Source organism: Chinchilla lanigera, unplaced genomic scaffold (assembly GCF_000276665.1).
Source record: "Chinchilla lanigera isolate Chin_1 unplaced genomic scaffold, ChiLan1.0 scaffold00012, whole genome shotgun sequence".
In the NCBI taxonomy this organism is placed as follows: Eukaryota; Metazoa; Chordata; class Mammalia; order Rodentia; family Chinchillidae; genus Chinchilla; species Chinchilla lanigera.
In genome coordinates this window covers 16,847,250-16,871,739 of record NW_004955413.1, presented here as the reverse complement: position 1 = coordinate 16,871,739, position 24,490 = coordinate 16,847,250, and the positions used below count along the sequence as shown (strand labels likewise).

The window sequence follows — 24,490 nt, the reverse complement described above, 5'->3', positions numbered from 1 at the left end:
ATTCTGAATAACAGTAACAATGGAAACAAACTAAAACCTGTAAAATAATGTCTTCAGAATCCCCCAGGAAACTATTTCTACTTAGAATGTCATCCTAGCCAAGCTATCAATTAAGCATAGAAGTAGAATTTTTTCTGATCTACGAGGTCATAAATCTTATACTTTACTTCAGACTTTCTCAGAAAGGTACTGCTTTCTATACAGAAAAAAGTAAGAATAAGGAGGAAAGCAAAAGAAATAACACCCATAAGATGAGTAACTAAATGCCAGGAAGAGGTAAATTCCAAAGCATAATAAGGAGGGAAAAGTCCAAGGAATCAGCAGTGCAACAGGTCAGGAAGTTCCCAGTAACACAGGGGGTAATAGAAGATATACCCAAAGACAGAAATGAAACCTTCCAGTCTGTACTGAGAAGACTAAATGGTGAGGAATGAAGGAGAGATAGAAAGCTTAAAATAAAATGAAATTTAAAAATGAGGTAATTCTTAAATTCAGGAAAAAATAAAAATTATCTAACAAAGGAAGATAACAGCATGATTCAGTGGTAAAAATCATTGTCAGCAGTACAAATTAAATAGTGACTATGATTCTATAGTAGGAATTTAATATGTGTCACATAACTGAAGTATTATAAGCTAACAAGTTAAAGAGGCAAATAGAACAATGGGCTAAAAGAGTTGCAAGTTGATGCCTGTGGAAGACACAAATGAAGGCAAGGAATCAATTCTTTTTCAATGCAATTTTATTTTTATAATTTTGAACATATATGGTTTTAGTAAGAATTAAAATAAAAATTACCATTCGACATGGCCTGTGTCTTGGTGAGCTAGAAGCAAACAAAACCTCACTGTAATTAGAAGTGATCAGTATGACTCATATGCCAGTTGCATACACGCAGGTCCTGAGAACCTCTGCATCAGATTCGCCTTCCTAAAAGAGGTGTCTGGAAGTCCAGTTTCACCAACTGGCAAAATGTCACTGTGTTAGTGGAGAGGAGAAGGAAAAGAGTACAAAACAGGCCAGTGGAATAGAACAGATTCCTCATCATCCAAGTCCCATTCCAGTGCTCTGTGCTTTGGGACAGCATTGTTCCTAGAGAGGAAATTCCGAACCTCATTCCCTGTAGGTGAAACCTGAATTTAAAAGATCATCGAAGACTGGAATACTTACCTGTCCATGAGAAAATGAGGTAGCGATATTAAGAAACAACCTAATCCCATAACTGCACATCCGATACCGATCATTATAGGTCTATGCAGTTTAGTTCCAAAATAACTCACAAATATAATCAACAAAAGATTTCCTAGAAAAAAAAAAGAGAATACTCATTTCATTAAGTATTAACAAAATCTTAATTAATGCCCTCGCCTAATCATTTACACTCTAGTTTTATTGCATAACAACCCTCTCAAATAATGGGATTGGTGCATGGGCACATTAAAAAAACTAAATGAACAAAATCTCCTCCCCTAAATAAGGACTTTATTTCACCATGTAGACAGATACATAAAGAGATCTCTGTGGATCCCTATCATGTAATCAATGCAGAGAAAGGGAATTTCGCAAAAGAGAATGAAGAATAGTTCTGGGACATAGAATACAAATGTAAATGTTACGATGTATGAGACCTCTGGCCTCTGTTTGATGTCTGCTCCACAAAACACATTAATATTTTAATTATGCTCCAGAAGAGAAGTTAAAGTAAGATCCAGATATATGCACATTTTGTAACTCATTAGTCAAAGATACCTTTAGTGTTCCACATGACCAAGCCAGAGATCTACTTTTATTTTAACTTCTTCTCTAGATCAAATAATGTGGTTAAGTAAAAAAAAAAAAAAAAAAAAAAGGTGGTCTCACAATTCTTTAACTGAGTCTTAAGTTAGATAGGAGTTGAAAAGTTACAAAAGTCAGTAAAACTTTGTCTCCATGTCTTAGAATAGAGTTTTCTTAAAATAAACGAATTAGGAAGCCCTATTCTGATGGATAGGATTGAAAGAACCAAATATGTAAATAAATTCTCTGCAAACCATTTTTAATTCAATGAACAGTATTTACTTTATTCCTACTATGTATAAGGGAAATCTCTGTTCAAAGATTATAAAAATTTCAAAAACCATTTCTCTCAAGGTGTTCATGATTTTGGAAGTGGTACTGAATATTTTGAGGTCTTTTCTCCTTCCAATCTCTTTTTCTCCCTAGTTTGTCTTATACACAGAAGATTTGCCAGTTTTCACATTATTTTACGCAGAGAGTGCCCCCTCATCCATACCTACAACAGTCACACTAGTCTATTTCTAAAATCCTCCTCATCAAAGTCATCTGTGTTGAAGTTGATGTTTCTAGAAGCCCACTGTTTGAAAAAGGAACAAAGGAATGGTTTTCCTGCCTTACTTAGGGGTGAGTTTATCTTCATATTGCCTTACTGTGCCAGTAACATAGTCACCATGACAACATGTGTAAAGATATATAAATTGATGCAAGCAAAGATCAATACATTTACTAGTACCTATAAATTATTTCTTTTTTTTTTCTCAGCAACTATTTCAAGTCCTCAATACTGTCATCAAGTCACCTAGCCCCACCATCTAGTGGCAGAAATAGTTAATATTTTGTACTTTGCCTAGAAATTTGGAGCAATAAAATATGAAGATATGTGCATTTCCTGTCCTGTGACCTTACTGTCGGCCTTCAGTGTCAAGAGTGTGGGGTCCTCCTGGTCATCCAAGTTCTTCTCAACACATGAGCACTGCCATTTTCTCTATCAAGTTTCAGAAATATCTAGAATATCTCTTGTACAGTTTAATTCTCTCCAACTCTGCTGAACTTCTCAGGATATTCTCTAGTTCCTCTCCAAATTTTGTAGAACATTTATCTACATTCACAGATTCCCTTCCCCATCTCTGTTTTCTTCCAAAGTCACTGCTACCTCCACTGCCTAATGGATTCTAAGTCTACTATATAACTAATGTGCTCTACTAAAGATTAACAGTTATTTCCACGCTATAAACCCCAGAACATAGCTTACCATTCTGAATCTAACTGCATATTTCTTTTTTTTTTTTTTTTTTTGTTTTGGTTTTTCTCCGGTACCGGGAACCAAACTCAGGACCTTGCGCTTGCCAGGCAGGCGCTTTGCCGCTGAGCTAAATTCCCAGCCCCTCTAACTGCATATTTCTAATGTGTTTGATGCTGTTGAGGCATTCATTCTCTCAGAAATTTCTACGGCCTTCATGTCTGTCATGCATTCTGTCAGAGTTTTTATTCCTTTGACTGTTCTCTTTCTTAATACTTTCATGTGCTCCTTGTCTTCCATTTGTGCCTTAAACATTGGTATACAAAAAAGAGCCATTCTTTGTCCCTTGTACTTACATGACATCCTCTCTCTGAAGAACAGCCTCTTCTCTTTAGCCTCAACAAGCACCTAGCTACTTACTAATCCATAGCTTCAGGCCAGATAATTTTCCAGTGCTTCAGACTCAATATAACTTCCTACACACTAGGGCACATCACTACCCAAAAGGTTCAAGGGTCCTATAACAATTTGCCTAAAACAAAATTCATCAATACTCCCATAACCATCACCACAATGATGCCCGCTACCTGAATTCTCTGCTTTGGTACCATTATCCAATTCTATGCCTCGTCTGTAAACCTTAGGAAGCTCCTTCTCCGAACTGCCCCTTCTCTTCTGTCATTAAGGTCTGTGGAATTAAACTCCTGACTTTCTTTAAGTCATTCTCCTCTCTCAAGTTATTCTCATAAGATTCTGGATCAGACCCAAATGTTTCTCCCTTTGCATTAGCTCTTTGTCCACCTTCAAATCTATGCCAACATGACCTCAAGTGTGGCCCTTCTAAAAATGAATCTGACCCTTCTTTTAGAGTGGGCAATAAACTAGAGTAGTATTCGGAATACCTACTATTTTCTTACCAACTGTTAGCGACAGAGGTACAATAGATATTTGCATATGGCACTACAGGGGCAAATATGTTACCAACACTAATAATTATTTCAAATTATGACATGTTCAATGTGTTGATAAAAAGCACAAATTCTACTGTTATGCACTGTTTGTTTTGATAGTTTTACTTCAATATAATTAGCTTACTTTATGCAATTAAAATATTATTATTCAATATTATTCTGAGATCATATGATATCAGATTACCTAAGGGGTGCTCGTCACAGAAAGATTAATAACCCTTCTAATCCTTAGCTGCTTTCCCTCACCTACAGGAAGACAGATAATTTCCACAGCAAGCCCATTTCTCTCCATTTTTCACCCCTGCCCATTTCTCTAGGCTCTGGAGAACAGCTGCCACTTTAAATTTTAACAATCAATAGTACTGCTCCTCAAACAAGCTAGTAGACTGCTTCACATGTGTGCTTCTTCTATTGAAATAATCTTTGCATGTACTACAGTGCTTCTTCACCTGGAAAACTTTTACTCACTCTTCAAGAGTCTGTCTTCCCTAAGTGAGGTCGTTTTCTCTTCTGTGATCCTAGGGGGCCTTACATACAAAGAACAACCACTTGTACCACACCCAGAATTTTCTGATTGCACCTATGCTCTCACTTGGACTTTAAGCCTAGCCTATACCAGGACTGAGAGGAGAGTTCTAGCTGTATTGCATGGAAGGGACTGAGTAAGATTTGAGGACTTGATCACCAAGAGACAACATCAAACATCATTTATTTCAGTTTTGCTTCTCTCTGATCAAGATTTTCCTTTTGATTTTGGCTAAATGCATTAAAGGTAACTTTCCCCTTGAAGGAAGTCAAAATTGTTATCAAACTAGAAAAGAATAGCATAATATTTCTATGTAGTTTATTTTCAAAGAAATCTTTCTACCTTCTGTCCTTACAAATTCCCATTCATCTCCCAAAATGTGAAGCTAAGAATAAGCTTTATTCTTCCCTAAGGACTGTTTATGAAATAAATTCAGAGAGCCAGGGAAGAAGTTTCTTTTTCATTCTGCATGCAGAAAGAACTGTCAATCCCCTAGAGACAAGAGGAGAAGAAAAATATTTGATTTTTCCTTGAGAAAACAAATTTCTTTGGTCTTCCCCAATAATTTATGAATACAAAGATAGAGACCTTAGTTTCCCTTAGTATTATCAAATTATATATTTAAATATAAATTAAGTACTCTGCCACTCTTGGCAGATAGCCAAGAAACTCTTAGAATAAAAAGGAAAGTGGTAGGATACAAGATGATATTTACTTATTAATATTACTATTTAATACTAGAATTGCTTGTAAGCATATTCCAAGCATAGTCAGACAACTCAGTTTTAGAAGATACATAACTCAGTCAGACTAACATGGCCTAATGCAATAAAGAAAGAGAACAAATTTCAGACCAGCTCCATAGATTAAACAAGATACAGAAAAAGTAACACAAAAATGATTCATTACCAATCTCAAAGCTCCCATTAATAAATCCAACTAGGGATGTTGGGATATTGAATTGTCTCTCTATTTGTGTGAGCATGGAATTCATGTAAGATCCAGATAATGTTTTGGATACATATGCACATGTTAATGCCAACAGAAACATCTAGGAAGAAAAAAAAACAACAGATATAAAAATTTTATATTTAAATCATATATTTGACATCTATTGGTAAAATATTCTCTAAAGCAAGACATATTCTGGTCCAATTTAAGTAACTCCTAAACTTACAGGAAACATTAAATGTGTTCTGTTCTGATCTGTTATGACATTATTTTCTCTCCAGGAACTCAAAATAGAATTAGTTGATTAGTGAGATTGAATTTGGTAGGTAGTTCCAGTTTGATTATTTTACATGCATACTTCATTCATACTGAGTAATAAGCAATCATTTTAAGTGACACACAGCTATTGATTCCAATGGATGTTCAGTTCTACAGTATTATCTGTAGTGTAAATGAATATATACAATTGTTAAAAACAAAGAATGCAGAAGTACATTGTTGCCATAGCAAATCTTCTCAAGTTTTCTGTTGAGGAGGACAGAGCTCCAGATGACCGTGGCCAAATCACCTCTTCCTCCTCTGTCTTGGAATTCTTGTGCAAAATGTACTGCACGCACAGTAATGGATCAAAAGTCCAGAACAATCTAAATTACACCATCACTGTTCCCAGGACTGAATGTTCTGTAACACTTGAGGTCAGCAATGCAAGTCATGCTCGTGGTATCTAAACCAAGGAGCTCTTTTGGGGTTCCTCAGCTGTGGCACAAAGCAAGACCCATGCACAGATGAGACTCCTTCCGGCCTGGATAGCTTTTCTGAACCTTGGGAACCCAATTCGCCATGAATCCTAGGCTTCTGTTTATCCTCACTGCTTACCTGTGAGTAATAAGTTTGCTTTGCCTGATGTATTGTTACATTCCTGTCCACTCTAATTTTCCTCTCCTTTTCATGTACAATAAATTCCCTTCATCTATGCTCTTGAACACATTCTTTCAATTTCTGAAATCCTGGCTCATTGATTATTGCCCCTCTCCTCTATTTGCAACCTTACACTTTTTTACTCTTTGGTAACCTCTTCCCCTCTAGCTTCCCTGTTAGATAGTTCCTACTCAGTTCTCTCCTCTTTGGCCAAATCTTTCAGACTTTTATTATATATTGTACTTTTTCCACCCTGCATATTCTGCTTAGGAAATAGCACTGTTCTACAGATAATACCTATCTTCTGAATAGCCAACACATAGGCATTTTCTTTGAGGTTCTGATTCTTATATTGCCAAAGTTTGAAGAAAATATCTGTTTTCCTGAGCCATTGCCAATTAATCTTTGTATACTGGTCCACCAAGCATTTCTGTCCAAGGAGCTGCTTTCTAGGAGTGCCTCCCATGTTCCTCTGTATTAAAAACCTGTCAAGCACGAGCACTGGATTAACCCTTTTTCCTAGCAAATAAGTCTGCACACAATATTATGTGTGCCTAAGAAATTTTAAATTCTTCCTTTTATAAGTCCTTCAAAACTATGTCTGATTAAATTGCTCATATAATTAATGATCCTGCTTAAACACATCCTCTGTTATAAAGCCAACTTCTTTAAAACAAGAGATAATCATTGGATCAGGTAGTATGATATTAATGTTAGACCACTTTTATGTAGTTAGAGCACTTTTACAAGGACTGAGTTAAAAAATACTGCATACACACACACATACATAGAGTCCATACCTTCACCTTGGAAAGACATCTTATTCTATGAGTTTCAATTCTTTTCTCAGATTCTCCCATGTTGTTCTTCTGATTATTCCAAGATATTTATGTTTTAAATCTTGATATGTCTTAGCTCTGCCTTTTTAAGGAAACAAAGATCTCATCAATCACTCACAAATTTATAAGTTGTCATTCTTTTGAAAAACTACTGAATCTGAACAGTATCATTATAATACACTGCATTATAAAAATACCGGTGAAGCTTTTGATTCAGATAGAGAAAACCATGATGTTGGAGAAGATTTAGGTGTTGAACTCCATTAAAAAGTTACTGTAAGTAACTATAGTTAATCATTAGTGAGGTAAAAACTAGTCCCATAATTTTTCTACAGTCCCTTGGTAAAATAAAAACTACATGATTAAAACAAAATTTTTCATTTCTTTAGCCAAAACAAACAGAATCAAAGTGATCTCCTTGGCATTACATGAAAATCCTTGCTTTAAGAATATAAAGACTTTGGCCTGTGTTTGTGCTAAAGATCTGTTTTAGCAGCCTACAAAGGCTCAGAAATCTCCAATGGGCCATGTTTTTCTCTTCAAGTTCTTTGCATTCCAAGATTTCCCTGGAGTCTCAGGAAAGGAAATGCTTTCTGGAGTCCTGTTGATTCACAGAAATCTGAAGAGGCATGGAATTTTAATCGTGGATTAGTGTAAGTAATAATAGATAATTTTATGGTCTGGGGAAGAATCCTACAACACCAATTTATGCAATATAAGGTATGGAAGAAGGTTAAACACACATATGGAGGTATGTGTGTGTGCGTGTGTATGTGTGTGTGAATATATACAATTACACACAAACTCATGCATCTAGATACATATATATACACATATCCATAGATTATATATGTAAAAAGTATAGATGATGTATATCTAATTTACATAATATATAGCCTCAAAGTTTTATGTGGAATATAGAAATATGACTTAAATTATTAAATTGTACTAATTTATCAAAGATTTTATCTATTTTGTGTTTTGAAAGTGGGACAATATTTAACACTAAAAATACTTTATTTTGATAAGTCTGTTTCAAGTTATCAGTATTATAGTACATCTTAACAGTATCCCTTGTATTACTTTATTAATATCCTCTGAACAGTGCCACTCAATAAGTAATCCTGAATTGCAGTGTTTTAGAAAACCTGTTTGACACCTCTAAATTTGTTAACACATGCATTAGGGCAATCACAATGGAACAATTATGTCTGAACTTAGTTCTCTTTACTGATTTCCTTACAGATAAAAGAAATGTGTATTCAACATCTACGATGTTTGTGGTAGTCATTGTGCTAGGCATGGGAATTCAGTAGTGAGTAAGAGTCAAACTACCCTGTTGAGAATGTAAATTACTTAGAGAAGTGTATATCTCTGGGGAGGGGACTTGGACCTCGATTACTAGGAATTTCTACATTTATTAGGAAAGGTAAAACTTTTAAATAAAACACTGCAATAGAATCAGCAATGCACAATGAAATGAAAGTTGTTTGCTACAGAGGTGGTAAAAGAAAAAATCATAGGTTATGGGCAGAAGTCGTAAAAATATTCTTGTCAACTTGGAATGACCGTATAAAGGGAACTATGCTGAAATGCCCCCTGTAAAATACCAAATGGCCTTAACTATAATGCAAATAAATGATAGCTGTTTTGTTAAAATTAATAGAATCAAATGATTTTAACTGAGTAGAAATATAGTATTAATCTTATACCAACTCTGGTTGAGTTATAAACCTCTCAACTTTGCTCATATCTTCCTCTGTATGCATTTACAAGACAATCTCTCTGCCCTGAGTTTTATCCTTTTTCCATTCTTCCCAATATCTGAACTCAATGCAGTCACTCTAACAAGTATAGGGAAGATAATTTATTCTCCCATGTCAAAGTTGTTTTCTTTCTTTTTTTTTTTTTTTTCTAGTACTGGGAATCGAACTCACGACCTTGCACTTGCCAGGCAGGTGCTTATGCCACTGAGCTATATCCCCAGCCCTTTTTTTAAATATCTTTTTTTTTTTTGCTTTTCTTCCGGTACCGGGAATCGAACTCAAGAACTTGCGCTTGTCAGGCAGGCGCTGTGTTGCTGAGCTAAATCCCCAGCTCCCAAAGTCGTTTTCTTTTTTTTTTTTTTTTGGTTTTTCTCCGGTACCGGGAACCGAACTCACGACCTTGCGCTTGCCAGGCAGGCGCTTTTGCCGCTGAGCTAAATCCCCAGCCCCCAAAGTCGTTTTCAATTTCAGGTTTTTTTTGGAGTTTTTGACCGGAGCTCCTGTGTAATTCAGGCTAGCCGCGAACCTATGACAATTCTGCCTCAGCCTCCTGGTGTTCTCACTTTTTTAAACAGCTAAAAATATGACTGTTCTAGATTATTTTTCATATTATAGTTGTAGGGCATAAAAGCTGGAGTTAGTGCCCAAAACATCACCACGTGGGGAATTCTGTAGTTCCTTGCAGGAACTGACAGTAAATAACCATCCAGAACAAGTTTTGTCACCATACCTTGAAGATTTGTTTAGATATTTTTACTATATTGAGAGATGTTTTATAAACAGCTGTCTTGACCTCAAAAGAATTCAATGGGAATAAATTAACTCTAATTTGTTTTCTAATTTGTCAACCTAGGCCATGAAAACATTTTATTGTTTTATATATATCTTAAACATTTTCATGGAGGAAAAACATGAATGACTAAAACAGACTCATTTTATTCAACAAAATTCATGAAGCCTAATACCTTATATCACAGTCATTACTGAACAAGCTGACCCCACATGAGGAATGTACATGAGACCAGCGCCAAACACCCAGACAGAGCCCTTTTGTTAGCCCAGTATTGTTTACTCAGTGACTTCTGCTCCCTGGATCACCCAAAATCACCTCAGCAAGTCCACGTCAATCATCACTGCTAATAAAAACAACTTGCAAAGCTTTATTAAGTGGAGAACTGTCTCATTTCTCTAACTCTTCAGCACTGAAATGGTAACAGATGTTTTTGCTCACAAAGGTGAGTTTCTTCCCGGGTAACCTGTCACAGCTCTTAAATTGTTCTGTTTTGTTTGTTTTACAGTGGTGAAAACAACTCAAACAACGCAAAATAAAACAAATCAAGAAAATCCCCCCAAAACAGAAAAGTTACCCTCTTAACAAATATTGAAGTGTTGTAGAATCCAGAGTTATAGATGAGATAAGATAAATACATTGTTTAATAGCAGATCTCTAGAACTTTTATGTCTTGGTGTGACTGAAACTTTACACCCACTAACATGCAACACTCTGGAGTTTTTGATACTCCATGGTTGCCAGCACCTAATAAGACATATTAGTCACAAGAGAATGCAACATTTAACAAAATGAATAGACAGTTTTGTTTATATACTATATTGACAAGTTTGTGATTATTAGAAATCAGCTGGTAGAAATGCATCCATTTTATTTCACCTCATTCTGTACCATTGAGTTAATGAAATAAAGGCTTTACTTGTAGTACATACATGAAGAAGACTTAAGAGATGATCCTTTCCCTGGGATGAAAGAGAGTCACACAGCAAAACTCTTTAAAAAATCACATACAGTATTTCCACAATCTTCAAATAGCCTCTAGTTCTCAGAAGAAAGAACAGCCCTTTTGGGCAGTATCCCACTGAAATGCTTTGAACCAATACCAAAAAAGCAAGTGTGTGCCAGCAACTACGTGTACAATCAACAAAGACTTTTTGTGTGATGCCTAGCAAATTACTTTATTTCTATTGGTTCATTTCTGTCAGAGAAGAAAACAATGAACTCTGCATGTCAGCCTTACAAATGGAGATTTTATTTTACTTTTTGTATTCAGAAGAGGTACTAGAAATGTACCACCAGTTCAGGCAAAATTAGGGAAGAAAGCAATGGGCATTAAAGTATTGCACTATAAATGGTTTAACCATGCAAATTAAAGACTGGAACACAGGCAACCCTTCATTAACAGTAAAAATACATTACCTATCTTGTTACTTTGTATGGGTGCTATCTAACTCTGGCCCAAAACACAGAGAAATAAAGTTGAAACAATATCTACTTCTGTGTTTCATCAATTCATATTCTCTACTGCAGTACTAGAGAATGATTAATTATAAGAGTAGCTATTTTCCCACACTGGTGACAACCAGAGATCTTCTTTGATTTAAGTCTAATGAGGCTCTTTTAAGCCCTCAAGGTCTTGACTTCTGTGTCCATCTCTACATTTTCTAAACGGAGCAGAGATTCATGCCAACCTGGTTTAAAGAGGACTCCTCATGCTTGGTACCTGAGCACCTCATTATTTGATCAGCTGCTTCATCTCTCACCATCCCTAGCTGATGTTTGACTGCTGGCAGCCTTCAGCAAGAGTTATGTCAAAGTAATTAGAATTTCCACCACACCCTGAATGTTTTCCCTTAGTAGTTTTCTGACCACCAAATGTTACCCTCTTTTTGCCTATAAATCCCACTGTCTTCAGATTTGGACCCATTTGAAGTTCTTCTGCGGTGTTGCAATAGTTTCTGAATCAAATCTGTTTTGATCACTTTATGTCCAACTCTAGTTTTTCTCTGAAAGCTACAGGAATTTTTAATTTCCTCAGGTTGCTATTTCAGTTATAATTCCTTTGTTTTTATAGACAGATTTAGATACAAAAATATGCATATACATTCAATCAATAGGAAGTAATGACGGAACTCTTTTTTACTCACAGAGAAAACACTTTCTAAAGATGCAAAAGTAACTGAAAATTCAATAAATTGTTTAGATTTTCCCCAGCCCATTTAAGTACTTTTTTATACACATTAACTGAAAGAAGGAGGTAGTCACATATAGCCTGAATGTTAGATTTGGGAATTCAGTTAATCCCAGATTAGTTTTGTTATTTACAAACTCTTTGTGCCTATTTTTCTTTCTTGGTGATGTTGGAATATTTATTTATGTCTACTTTATAAAATTCTTACGAATACTGATTTGTGAACCTCTCCTTAGGCCCCTAGCATGGTGTTGGAATGAAGCAGTCATTATGTCAATGGCAGTGATTATTATTCATTCATTCCACAAATATTTATTAAGACCCTAATGCATTCCAAGCACAGTAGTAGGTGCTAGGGTTACAAAGGTAAATAACACGCGCTTGCTCTCAAGTGGTTTTATTAGCTATTAGGCGAGGTAATTATATCAGAATAATAGTTATTGCCAGAATGCAGATAGTCGAGGCTAAGTAGTAGAAAGAGGAGATTAATGAAAATGCTTCAGCTGAATATGCAGTCCATCTGTCATAGGCTATAGCATGGCAGATTTAAGTACTTGGGCTTTGAAACTGAGTACAAGTTCAGAAGCCTGGTTTTAAACTAGCTGTGTCATGCCAGGAAACAGGGAGGTAGAATTTGTAGAGAAGGGAAAAGGATGTGGGGGTGGGTGGAGACAGGAGGGTAGCTAGGGAAGGGGAGGTAAAAATGATTATGGTGAGATGTGTGTATGGACTAAATCTCCAAGATGAATGCAATTATTATGTTTTGCAACCATATGCTAATAAAAACCTGAAAAAGAAAAAACAAACCAGCCACAGGCTTTTGTAACAATTTAGAATCTTAAGAAGGAGTCTGCATGGGGATATGGTTGACTGTTTTCTCCTTTGGTGATTTCTCTGTTGTTTCCCTTAAGGTCATTACATTTTTTCTATAACAGAAAATGCTCCCCTGCCAGCCAGCATACTTCAGTTTCTTGGTTGCCCAGGTAATAGCTCCTGTTCCAGTTCCGGTTGCTCCTGTCTCTTAGAAACGACTGGTCACTGTGATGTACAACTGGTCCCTATGAAGCACATTACATAAACCAATCCCCAATGAACTAGCCATTTTGCCTCTGTACTTCCGGCTTGCTTATCCATCATAAGCCCTAGACCACCAGAGATTGGGGCCTGATATCCTGGGAATGCTCCCCATCAATGCTGGCCAACATACGTAAATCTACCTCCAAATCCTGGGTGTTGTTTCTGTATTTCTGCTTGCCATTGTGCTTCCGCTTAAAAATGGCAGAGAGAAAAATAAAATCATTATTGGCACTGAATCTTGAAAACTGCAGCATGAATGCAGCACACTTTAGACGCATGTTAATGCTGTGGTTTTAACTAATTTTGAGGGTTGTTTCTTATTTACCTATTTTGCTTTCTCTCTGACACTTTTTTGTCTCCTCTTTCTCTCCCAGCTCTTTGATTACTTGGGATTAAATTACTAAATTAGCTTAGGACAGCAAACTTTCCTAACTAGAACTACTGAATGTGAGACCTGGGAAGCACGGAGAGTCACTGCTCCTAATTTCTCAACTGGCTGCTGTTTAAATGTCAGACTGAGATTAACTCAGACTTCTACTTTGGATTGACAAATACAATAATTGCTGAAATTTTGCAAAAGGAACAGTTTAGAACTCTGAGTAAATATCAAGCAAGATGTTCAGGGACTAATTTTTACCGGACAAGTGGGTATTTAACTCACCTTGCTCAGTTTACCACTCAGCTGAATACAATTTGTCAGCATAATTGTCTGGATCATGAGACAATTTTAAATCTTAAGCTGTGGTCATGTGCTGCTTTATTTGTACATCGTACGGGACATTAGGTAAAGATAGGAAACATGTAGAGCACTGCTGTTAAAATATAACCTAATGAGGAACATGAGGGAAGTAATGTTATTGACTTCTTTCAGAATTAGCCTGATCAGTAAATTGTATGCTTCTATTCAAAATTTTTAGCTAGTACCTAATTTATGGTTCCATGTTTCTGAAATACTAACAAAAAGAATTATATTTAGATGGGCTTTTCAAATTTAAAAAAATACCTACAAATAAACAAACAAAGCCCACTCCCATATTTCCTCAGTTTTAAAGAAAACTCAAATATAATGAGTAAGTTTACTGACTTTTCAATAATCTTTTACAGTGTTTACACATAAAAACTCCAAACATCATCAATCAGATTTTTCTTATAGTAACAAGTGTGTAATAAACTCCAATTTACTTTTCAAAGTATGTCTGTGTGAAGCCAAATGCATAACATCTATTTTTAGACAAACTTTTTGCTAAAATTGATGCATATGTGTAATTAACATCAGCCAGTAGTGACTGAGTGCATGAGATGAAGAATCAGAAATACTAAAGATGACTCTCGGGCATTTAGCATGGTACTATGAATATCTGAGTTGGGGAATATAGGGAAAGAACAGCATTAGCAGTGAGAATAGGCTCCATATTTGACATGATTAGTGCGGGTGCCTATGGGTCACCTCTAGGTAGGTAGTCTAGTGGGTGGTCAGACATGAGCCTGAAGATCAAGAGAGCTAGAGTCTTCAGCATGACTATGGCATCCACATGCAGAAAAGCAGAGACACTGGATCTGGAAGAGGAAAGATTTAATTGATTTGCTACTTTGGAGCTCTGTACACACAACCTTCTTATCCCATCAGGCTCATGTTTTCTTGGGTCACTGAGACATAAGTGCTATTTCTCTCATATCTCTTTAAAACATTTGCTAAACTAGCTATTCCCAGTGCTGTGATCAGTTCTCTGCACACAGAGAGCTATGACTCCTATCTTTTCACATGTAGCATACATGGCAAGGTCCTTTTATAGCAGGAGATTAATTATTATTTGCATCCACTGATTATAGCCATCTAAGTATATAAAAAGTAGATTTTATTGAAAGAACTTTTTTGCTTCTTAAATTTAATTTTTTTACACATTTCAAAAACTATTTCAAGATTTGTTAAGTATAAGTGGGTAATATTTGATAGGTAGGTGTCACTGATTTGTCTTCAAGGCTGAATCATTTATGTCATTATCACTGCAGGATGTGAAAACACTCATTTCTTATCTTAGGGTAGACCATAAAGCTCTTATTCTGCATAGGCTTAAGGTTATGGTAATGTGCATGACTAACTCCTGATTCCAGCTGGTGATGAGGGTTAAGTTTCACATTTTGCTTTATTTGAAAAATATGTGTAAAAGGACCACTAAACATAGTAAAAACTAGGCTTTGTTATTACATGGTGCATTGGCAGTTTCCTATAAAGAAGAATCACAGGGCATGAAGGAGTTGATACTGTGATAAAGTTCCATTGTTTCAGAACGGAAGTAGAATATATTTATAAAGGGCATGGGAGCTCTGGAATTTCTTTGGAATGCTCACCTTTGTGGGCTATTTCCAGAAATTGTAATATTTATTATATAGGACCTAGGCAAAAGATGGAGTTGATATTCTCCAAATTTATTGGTTCTATAAGGACCAGTATATTTTCTATCTTGGGTTTCCACAATTACATTGGGTAAGGGATTTTCACTGTAATCAAAACTTTCACCCTTTACACATAGATATACCTTCTTTTATCTGCTCAAGTAAAGAGACTTTCTCAGTATTTCCGAAGATTGAAAGCTTCTCCTCCTGAGGTTATTTATTGCAAGACAGCTCCAATGGCATAGTTTCCAAACACTGGGCTCCATTGTGGAAGCCATTTCAGTTTTCACTTTGGAGTAAATACTAAGAGTGTAACTCAATTAGGAAAGTTTATTTTGTTTTTATATCAATATCCTTTCATGTGATCACTTTTTTTCAAAGTAGGTATTTGTGAAATAATGAAAAACAACACAATCAAGGATTAAACCCCCAGAGAGTAATGTCCAACTTTCTAGACCACCATTGTCAAATGAAGAACTGGTCATGAGGGCACCACTGTAATTGGCAGAGAGACAAATGTCTTCGTTTCCAGCCACTTCACTACAGTTTGTAGATGATTTGATATACTATTAAATTTAATAGCATTAGGGAAATTTCTATTGAGGTCACACTGGTTACATTTTCCCCTCTTGTTAGTATAAAAACAGCCTTTTTGAAATCTTTGATTCTATTTGGGTTCACAGAACACACGATGTGTGCCCAGGTATTATTGATTAGACTTGTGATTTCAGAGGCATGCCCATCATGATTATAGGACTTTCAGTAATATGGAGTAATAGTTTCTGTGCAATAGTTTAACCTCTAGGCCTATTTGCCATTTATTTGTACTTTGGAATTCTAGTTCTGTATTCCCTACAAAACTACCCCAAACAAAAATTCACAGGTTTTGAGCTTGAACCACCTCAGTGGGACAATGTTTGAGAGGAAAAAGTCAATGAATGGACCTAGAAGATGTAAACCAATCCTTCTGGAATGGCAAGTCTTTGACAGGTCTATAATACAAAAAGATTAGCAAACATTGATCCCATCAAGTCCTCTTTTAGCAAATAGACAAACATCCATCATATAGCATGTATGTATGCAGAACACTTAGTGCTTACACACACACATACAAACACACATACACACACACATTGCCTAAAAACAAAATACCACAAGCCTTGATTCTTAGTGAGAACATATCTTCAATATGCTGTACCTGTTTGTACCAGTTTATATGCCAGTCCAAAAATGAACTTTAAGATAGAGCTTTTGTATGGTGTTTTACTCATTTAATCTCCTTCTTTAGGTACTAGTTTTGTTTTAATAACTGCCTCTAACTGTGCTTTGTTTCATTTGATTTCTCTTCCTCTACCCCCTGTCTTGATAATAGATACAAGGTAGATAGATGATAGAAAGAGAGAGAGACAGACACTTCTCTGAAACCATTTGAATACATTGAAAAAATGGTCTTCTAAGTATTTCTATATTTTCTAAAAGCATGACAGAATAAACAGAACACAATCAGAAAAATCCAAGAATTTATTTATTTTGGTTTTTGGTTTTTCTCCAGTACCGGGAACCGAACTCACGACCTTGCGCTTGCCAGGCAGGCGCTTTGCCGCTGAGCTAAATCCCCAGCCCCCAAGAATTTAGCATTGACTCAATACTAATATTTCATCCACTCTTTGTATTCAAATTATATAAATTGTCTTAATGACGTTGTTTTTGCTTTTTTAAAATGACTTGGCACCTAATCCAATATAATACCATACATTGTACTGAGACGTATCATTCTAGTTTCTTTTCATTAAGAACAGTTTCTCAGGCTTTTCTTTTAAGTGGGGTAACATTTCTTAACTTTTAAAGTCAATACATCAGCTGTTTTTCAAAATATTAAATCTGAGTTTGATATTTCTTCATTATTAGGTCCTAATTATACACCAAGCAAAAGAATACTTGGAGTGCTATTCCGCCTTATGTAATTGCTGAGACACAGGATGATTGAATTGTCTCATTATTGGTGACATTGGCTTTTGATCACATTATTAAAGTGTATTTACCAGCTTTCTTGGTATAAACTTATTATTTTATTATTATTATTTTTCTTAGTAGGTAATAAGTTTATGGAGAGCTACTTGAAGATGATCCAAATATTCCATGTCTTTTCCAATTTTAATCCATCAGTTTTAACATCTGTTGTTTTTTAGACTCTGTCATTCATGTTCCAGAAATATTTAGTAAAAAGGAAAAAAGAAGGAGAGAAGTTGACGTGTGTGTTTACTCTTATTTAGAATTAGCATTCTGGACTCAGTAATGGCTTAATGAAGTAAAAAAATCAGTATAAAGTCCAGTAAGTATGGAATTGAAATTATACACTATGGAATCAAGTTCAAATGTAAAAGGAAAACAAAAATAAAGAAATCATCACTAAAGCTGCAAGGAGAATCGGGTGAGAAAAATATGATACAGTAAAATATTGATTTAAAAGCTTAAAGAATTATTCAAACATAATATTATTGTTAAATAAAAAATATCCACAAGTATTTCCTCAATGAACAGCCAAGTATATGGACTATTGATTTAAAACGAGAGTAGTGAAATAATCTTTTAAAGGCACAAATTGCGGAGTCAGCTTGGGTGATACTCTGAAAGGATGAAGCACAAATCCCTGGAGTGGAGTAGACTTCAGACTAATTTTTAGTTCTGTGGCATAGTAAAGAGTGAAATTTTCCTGGGAACCAAATTGTAGAAGCAGGGATAGTCTCACGTAATGTTATTCTCTTACAGAATTTGTATTTCTCAGTACCAAAACTCAAATCTGAGTAGATATCACAAGATATGGGTCTGCAAGGAAGGGAGCATTCACCAGAGAGTAAATCAGGAGTTTCCTTAGCTTCGAGGGTGCTATTCAGGAACATCAAGTTCCTTGAGACAAGAGACCAGCAGAGTAAGGAGTAACTGACCTTAATTATCAAGAGAGGTTAGGGTTCCAGTTTACACAATGAGCACAAGAAAGAATATGCTTAGAATTAAACTGAGTTCCAGGGGCATCTCTTAGTTTTCTGTAGTTCAGTTGTGGTGATAGTTGAATAATAAAGCAGCCACAGTCTGAGGTTTTGCTCATACTCTTAAGAATAAAAGTCACCCCACTGGATATTCTACCTACACCAACAGAGGTGCTACATTAAAGTTAAAAAAAAAGAAATTTAGAAGAGTAACAGGAGGGGAACCAATGTGCTCCAGCTTTTACCTCATTACTGGCTCATGTTCACCTTACTCATACAAATTGCTTAGACTCTACACATTCATTTTCTTAGCCACTAGGAAGTTTGGTTACTTACCGCACACCTAAGAATCCCTCCTGAGAAACGGCTTTTGGCCCCATGCAACTGCTTCACTCAAATGTGTACTCTTTTCACAAGAGTACAGTACATCAGCATCACTGACATAATTACAAGTACATATGCCTTTACCCACATCCAGAATGTCTCTGAAGGGCCAAGGCTTCCCACCTGATGAGTCCAGGCCCCTGCCAGAGCTAAGCAACAGAGTGTTTTCTAAAGATTGTTGCAACAATATCCCGGTCAAACACCTCTTTTGCATTATGACTTTCCATCATCCCCACAGAAAGGTGAGGCCTATATTTCTGCTTCCTTGAGTCTGGGGGCACTCTGTATGATACTTTTCATCAATACAATTTGATGGGAATGACATTCTGCCAATTGTGGGCATAGCCCTTGCCTTAGTCGGCTCAGGTTTCCATAATCCCGTAGACTAGAAGAGTTCAACAACAGAAATTTATGTCTCGCAATTCTGTAGACTGGAAAGTCCAAGGTCAAGGTGTTGGCAAGGTAGATTTCACCCTAGGACCACTCCTCTTGGTTTGTAGGAAGACACTGTTTCACTGGGAACCTACGTAAATGCTTTGTGTATTGGCATAGGGAAAGAAAGACAGTGTAAACTATCTAGTGTCGCTTCTTTTATAAAGATATTAGTTGCAGGGCATCAAGGCCCTATTAGGTCCTAAGTTAGCCCTAGATAACCCCTAAAACCCCCATCTCGACACTATCACATTGGGTGTTACACATGAAGAAAGGTGTGAATGGATGACTTTGCTAAAGGCAGAAGTGAAGATTTTGGAACAATATTCCAGTCTTGCACATCCTTCCCTTGTGGTTACCATTCTTCACTTTCTGTCCATCCACAAAACATACTCATGACCCATAATGCACATCTGCAACAGGTCCATACGGAGATCCTTTTCCTTCATGACTACATCATTACCGAAAAGAATATGTCCTCTTTGACATCTAAGAATCTTTATTTCCCTTCTTACCATCTATACAAATTTGGGGACCCAATGCTCTTTTCCATCTCTTTCATTAATATTTCTTTAATCTTGTCTGAAGCATATTTGGCAACACAGCCTCCAAAACCTTTGTTGACTTTTTAGAAATCTGTTTGCAGCCAATATAAAGTGCCCCTAAATCATACATAAAATCTAGTGTGAGACATTTCTTTGTTTCTCTAGGTTGAAAAACAAGCTATTTGAGCATATCAGGTTTCCCTGGGACTTTGGGTTTGTTCAATGAAAGCATCCACTCTGCATCACCTCCATCCTTTCAGAAGTCTTTACAAAAACTGATTCCTCCTGAGGTTGTTCCTACAGGGCCATCCTTGGGGAAGTTTCCAGTTCTGAGGATATTCATTAAGAGCTATACTTTCAATGTGATAAGAAGTGATTTTTATTTTCCAACCCTGAATTTCTATTATATCTCCTTTCTATTCTATTTACAAGAAAGCCATTTTCTGAGCACATCTCTTTATCATAGCATCTTCATAACTGCAGTTCATATGTAAAGTAATTAGTCAATCTACTTACCCAAGTGCAATTTATTTGGTCCTGCCTGGTGCAAACAGTATATTAGGCATCAAAATGGCAAGCTCAGGCTATTTCATCAGCTTTTCTAGCTCCTTTTGCCGTTCTCATCTGGATTTTACTATTGCATGTGTTCTAGCCAGTGATGTTAAGTTTATGGTGCATATTTATTCTGTACTACAATATAACAATATTTATACTTTCTTGTGGCCCAGAACTATATCTTTACCTTATCTTTAAAACCACAATTCTATTATAACATTGAGTGCCAAGTGTGAACTGAATACTTATTTAATGGTAGATGGTACAGTAATATGGATTTAAGATATCTCAACTAAGTCAAATATGTCTAAAGCAAAGGTCTATCTCCTTCATGTACCCTTTCCTTAAACTTCCAGAACAAGCAGGAATTCACATATACCAACTCCCACATCCAGGCCTGGGACTCACTGAGGAAAATTGTATCAAATGATAGAATTTTTTTGTCCCCTTATTTTTATTATCAATTCAAATCAACTATTTCTTTTTAATTGACATAGATTATACTTTCAGAAAAAAAGTTTAAGCAACAGAAATCAAAAGAAAAATAACGGCACTTAACAGTAAATTAAACTCCAAAGAAAGCAGAACCATCCTTGACAGGTTAACAGCTTTATTTTTAAAAGCTCCTGTATAGGAATAAGAAATATTGTCAATATTTTCCTTTGGCAAAAGAGACTCCCAAATTGCAGCAGGCTGATTAACATTTTGAAACGATAAAGTTCAAAACTAATTTCAAATATGCCACCTGTGATCACTGCTTTTATTTCATCATCTCACTCCTCAGCCCCTGTGATACTCACTACTGTAAATCATTTGCTAAAGATTTTATCATCAGGATGCCCAGTGAACTGTGTTGCTAAATTCAGCATCTACTTTTGTGGGGTTTTTTCTTTCTAAAATGTAGGTGTTGAATTTAGTGACACAACATTATCTGCAACTATTGTCTCCACTATCATCTGTAAAGACCCAAGCTACAGACCCCTTTAAACATCTCAACTTGACTATCGTACAAATATGTAGAACACAATTGTACAAAACTGTCCAAACCAGGAATTTTAGCAGCATCCTAGATTCTATTCTCTTCCTTACATGCAATGCATTGCTGGGTCTTGTTGGTTCTACGTTATACACTTTTCCTGAATCTATCCACTTTACTCTGTAACAGACATTTCTTTTCTTAACACCTTTCCCACTCCTTTCTGTTGCCCAGAGCTCCTCTCTTATTGGGTATTACTTTTCTCACTTCAACGATGTATTTTTGAATGAAAAGGACAATACTATTTGCATAGACCTTTTATCCCCAGAGCACAGCTGATTGATACAAAGACCAGAAGCTGACCAGCTAGTTATTATACCATCAGAAGTAGGAACAAGCTTGACTGTCACATAGGTAAGCTCTCAACCCAAATGAGGCCAATCAAAGTGCTCCATTGGAATTTAAACAGTAAACTCAATAAAAATGAGTCAGTGTTTAATTCCAACTATATGATACTCTATAAAAGTAAGAGATACTGATCTCTTTAGTAATGACTAAAGAGATCAGTAGTTGCCAGAGGTTTGGGGAGAAGGAAGGTGACTGTCTGGAAACCAAAATTTTCAGAGCAGGAAAAGTACTCTAAATGGTGCTCTAATGGTGATGCATGTTATTCTATATTTATCTAAAACTAAACTTGAACATTTATGTAAATTAGGAACTCTGGGTGAAGATGTGTCAATGTAGGGTCATCAATTATACCAAAAGCACAGAGGTAGAGGCTGTTGATAATATTAGAGGCTACCATTGGAGCAGAGAGTATATGGAAAATTCAGTCAGTTTTGATATGTACCTAAAACTCCCATAAAAGTAAAAATTATTGTAAAAAGGGGGAAGAAATATGTCTCTGTCAAGATGATAAAGCATATTTAAATTACAAGAATCACTGTAGCATTGTTTTTATCTATCAAGAAAACTAGTCTGAGAAGTAAAGATAAACAAAGAAGAAAGATAAAGTAAAAAAAAAAAAAAGAAAAAAAGAAAAAGAAAAAGAAAAGACACCCCCCAAAAAAAGCCAGAAAGAGAGGTGGAAAAATGAAGAGATTGTTAAGAAGTCTGAAGTCCCAGATTTCTATTGTCCCCTAAAACTCTTACTTTTCATGCTTTGGTTAGAAGAGTCAACAGTTTTACCCCTTTGTTTAAGCCGGTTTAAGTTAGATTCCTGTCCCTTGTAACCAGAGTTCTGAGTAACGCATACTGAAGTCCAGCCTGATCCACAGCATTGCCTTCTTCCTGGGCTATATTTATGTACCCTTCCTCTCCTGGAAGCTGCTCCTAAGCTTCAACCTGAACTGTCTTGCAAAAATGAAAAGCTCAATCTCTAAAATAATTGCTTGGTTGTGGCTTCTGGGACCTTTCATGCTCTGACTTCTGACCACCTCCCATCTCATCCTGAGTCAAGAGAACGTATTCCACTGACCACACTGTATTTTCTCCGGATCTTCAAGCACTGGCCTGTATGAAAAGCTTTCACTTCTGTGCTTCCCTGCTCTGCCCTTCCTTCCCAGGTTGCCTAATATCACCTGTCCCTGTCCCTTCAGGAGGTCTAATCTACCACCCTGATCTAGGTTGAAACTCCTCTGGGTAAGTTCTTCCTTTAATTGCTACATGTTGAACACCTTTACACTTGTTACCCTTGAAACTCCATCAAAGAAGGAACCAAATTTTCCCTACTTCCCTCTGAATTACCTGCTCCTTTCCCACCATTCCTCAATTCAGTGCCTGGGACAAGAGTGATGCCCACTAGGAACTGCTGAATTAAGAATGAATTATAAACAAATTTTTTCTACTTCCTAGTATCTTCTGTTTTGCCCCTGATTTATACTTTGTGTTACACAAAAGAAACAATGCGCTATTTAAACTTGTGTGTTTGACTTATTTTACTTAGGATTATGGTCTCTAGGTGCATCCATTGGCCTAAAAATATCTAAAATTTGCCTTTCTTTATGGCAGAGTAGAATGTAATTGTATATCAATACCACATTGTTTTTGTCCATTCATCTATTCATGGGCATATGGCCCTCCAAGATATAGCGATTACAAATTGCACTGTGATAAACATGGATATGTGTGTCTCACCGTGATATGATGGCTTTACCTCTTTCAGGACGATACTGTGTGTACAAGAAGAATACCTGCATGGAACAAAAGGGGAAGGAAAGGAAGGAAAAGATATTTAAAGGAAAAAAAGAATTGAATACAAAAATGGAAATAGAGCCTTCATAAGAGGGTTGGAGGGAAGGAAGGGAAGGGGATTTAAAAAATTGAGAAGTGTTATGTACATGTACAAATCTCTCAGGATGAATGTATTGGTTATGTACTACAAACATGGTACTAATAAAAAATGAATTTTAAAATGCAACAGTTACCATTTTTCAGTCATCAAATCATGATAGTTTCTTCATACAGTGCTCAACATTGACAAAGATCTTTCATTTACTGATGAGAAAAGTATAATGGAAATTTAGCGATAATTACCAAATTTTTCAAAATATATAAAATAAATAATCCCAATTCTATAGAGGTTGCATTCACGAAAAAAATATATAGGCAAAAAATATACAAAGGAATATTCACTACAGCTTTGTTTTAGTAAATTCTTGGGAATAAAACTGAATGTCAAACAACATGAAAAAACACATATCTGAATAAAATGTGGCTATTTAAACTCACAAGGTAAAACATTATTGACATAGAAACATATTCATGATATATTTCTAAAAAGCAAAAAATATATCACAAAAATTGTAGAAATGGTAGGATAGGTCCTTAAATCTATATGTAGATATAGATAAAATAAATGCTCAGAAGGATATCCCTTCATTACCCTTAGGAAATGATTCAGTTTGAGCATTTTTATTATTATGCATACATATACTGTGTTTCTTTAGTGAGAGTGTGAATAATATAAAATATTTCCTCATAAAATTGCTGCAATGTTTAGAGATCTCATGATGTTCCTCGTGCTGTATGAAATGCTTTGTACTTGTTGACACTTAAAGATTACATAACTTTATAAGATAGCTGTTGTTATCAGCATCATTATCAGAGAAGCATCTCAGAATTTAGAGATACTAGTTTACTTATAGGCTACAGCCAGAATTCCAGTCCACTT

General features: G+C 35.9%; 1 protein-coding gene and 1 long non-coding RNA gene across 6 annotated transcripts in view; one reads left to right on the top strand and one right to left on the bottom strand.

Moving 5' to 3' along the window:
- The window catches only part of Slco1a2 (solute carrier organic anion transporter family, member 1A2), an 88,704-nt gene that overhangs the window by 38,772 nt on the left and 25,442 nt on the right, over nucleotides 1–24,490 (bottom strand). For 2 of the 3 annotated variants that reach the window (XM_005379051.2, XM_005379053.2), the window contains exons 2-4: nucleotides 7,183–7,303; nucleotides 5,423–5,564; nucleotides 1,171–1,303 (exon numbers count right to left, since the gene is read on the bottom strand). In XM_005379051.2, the coding sequence (XP_005379108.1) occupies nucleotides 1,171–1,303; nucleotides 5,423–5,564; nucleotides 7,183–7,242 (335 nt within the window). In that variant the 5' untranslated portion in view covers nucleotides 7,243–7,303. Of the gene's footprint in view, nucleotides 1–1,170; nucleotides 1,304–5,422; nucleotides 5,565–7,182; nucleotides 7,304–10,709; nucleotides 10,799–24,490 lie in introns of those variants that run through there. The other variant, XM_005379052.1, reaches the window with a different exon arrangement.
- Nucleotides 6,126–23,588, top strand: LOC102015826. Of its 3 annotated transcripts, XR_001233042.1 has the most exons (6): nucleotides 6,126–6,342; nucleotides 7,766–7,874; nucleotides 9,841–10,222; nucleotides 17,713–17,870; nucleotides 22,884–22,959; nucleotides 23,483–23,588. It is a non-coding gene; the product is annotated as an uncharacterized LOC102015826 (long non-coding RNA). The 3 variants fall into 3 exon arrangements; XR_001233041.1 differs by lacking the exon at nucleotides 22,884–22,959; XR_260082.1 differs by lacking the exons at nucleotides 9,841–10,222; nucleotides 17,713–17,870; nucleotides 22,884–22,959; nucleotides 23,483–23,588 and adding an exon at nucleotides 10,286–11,267.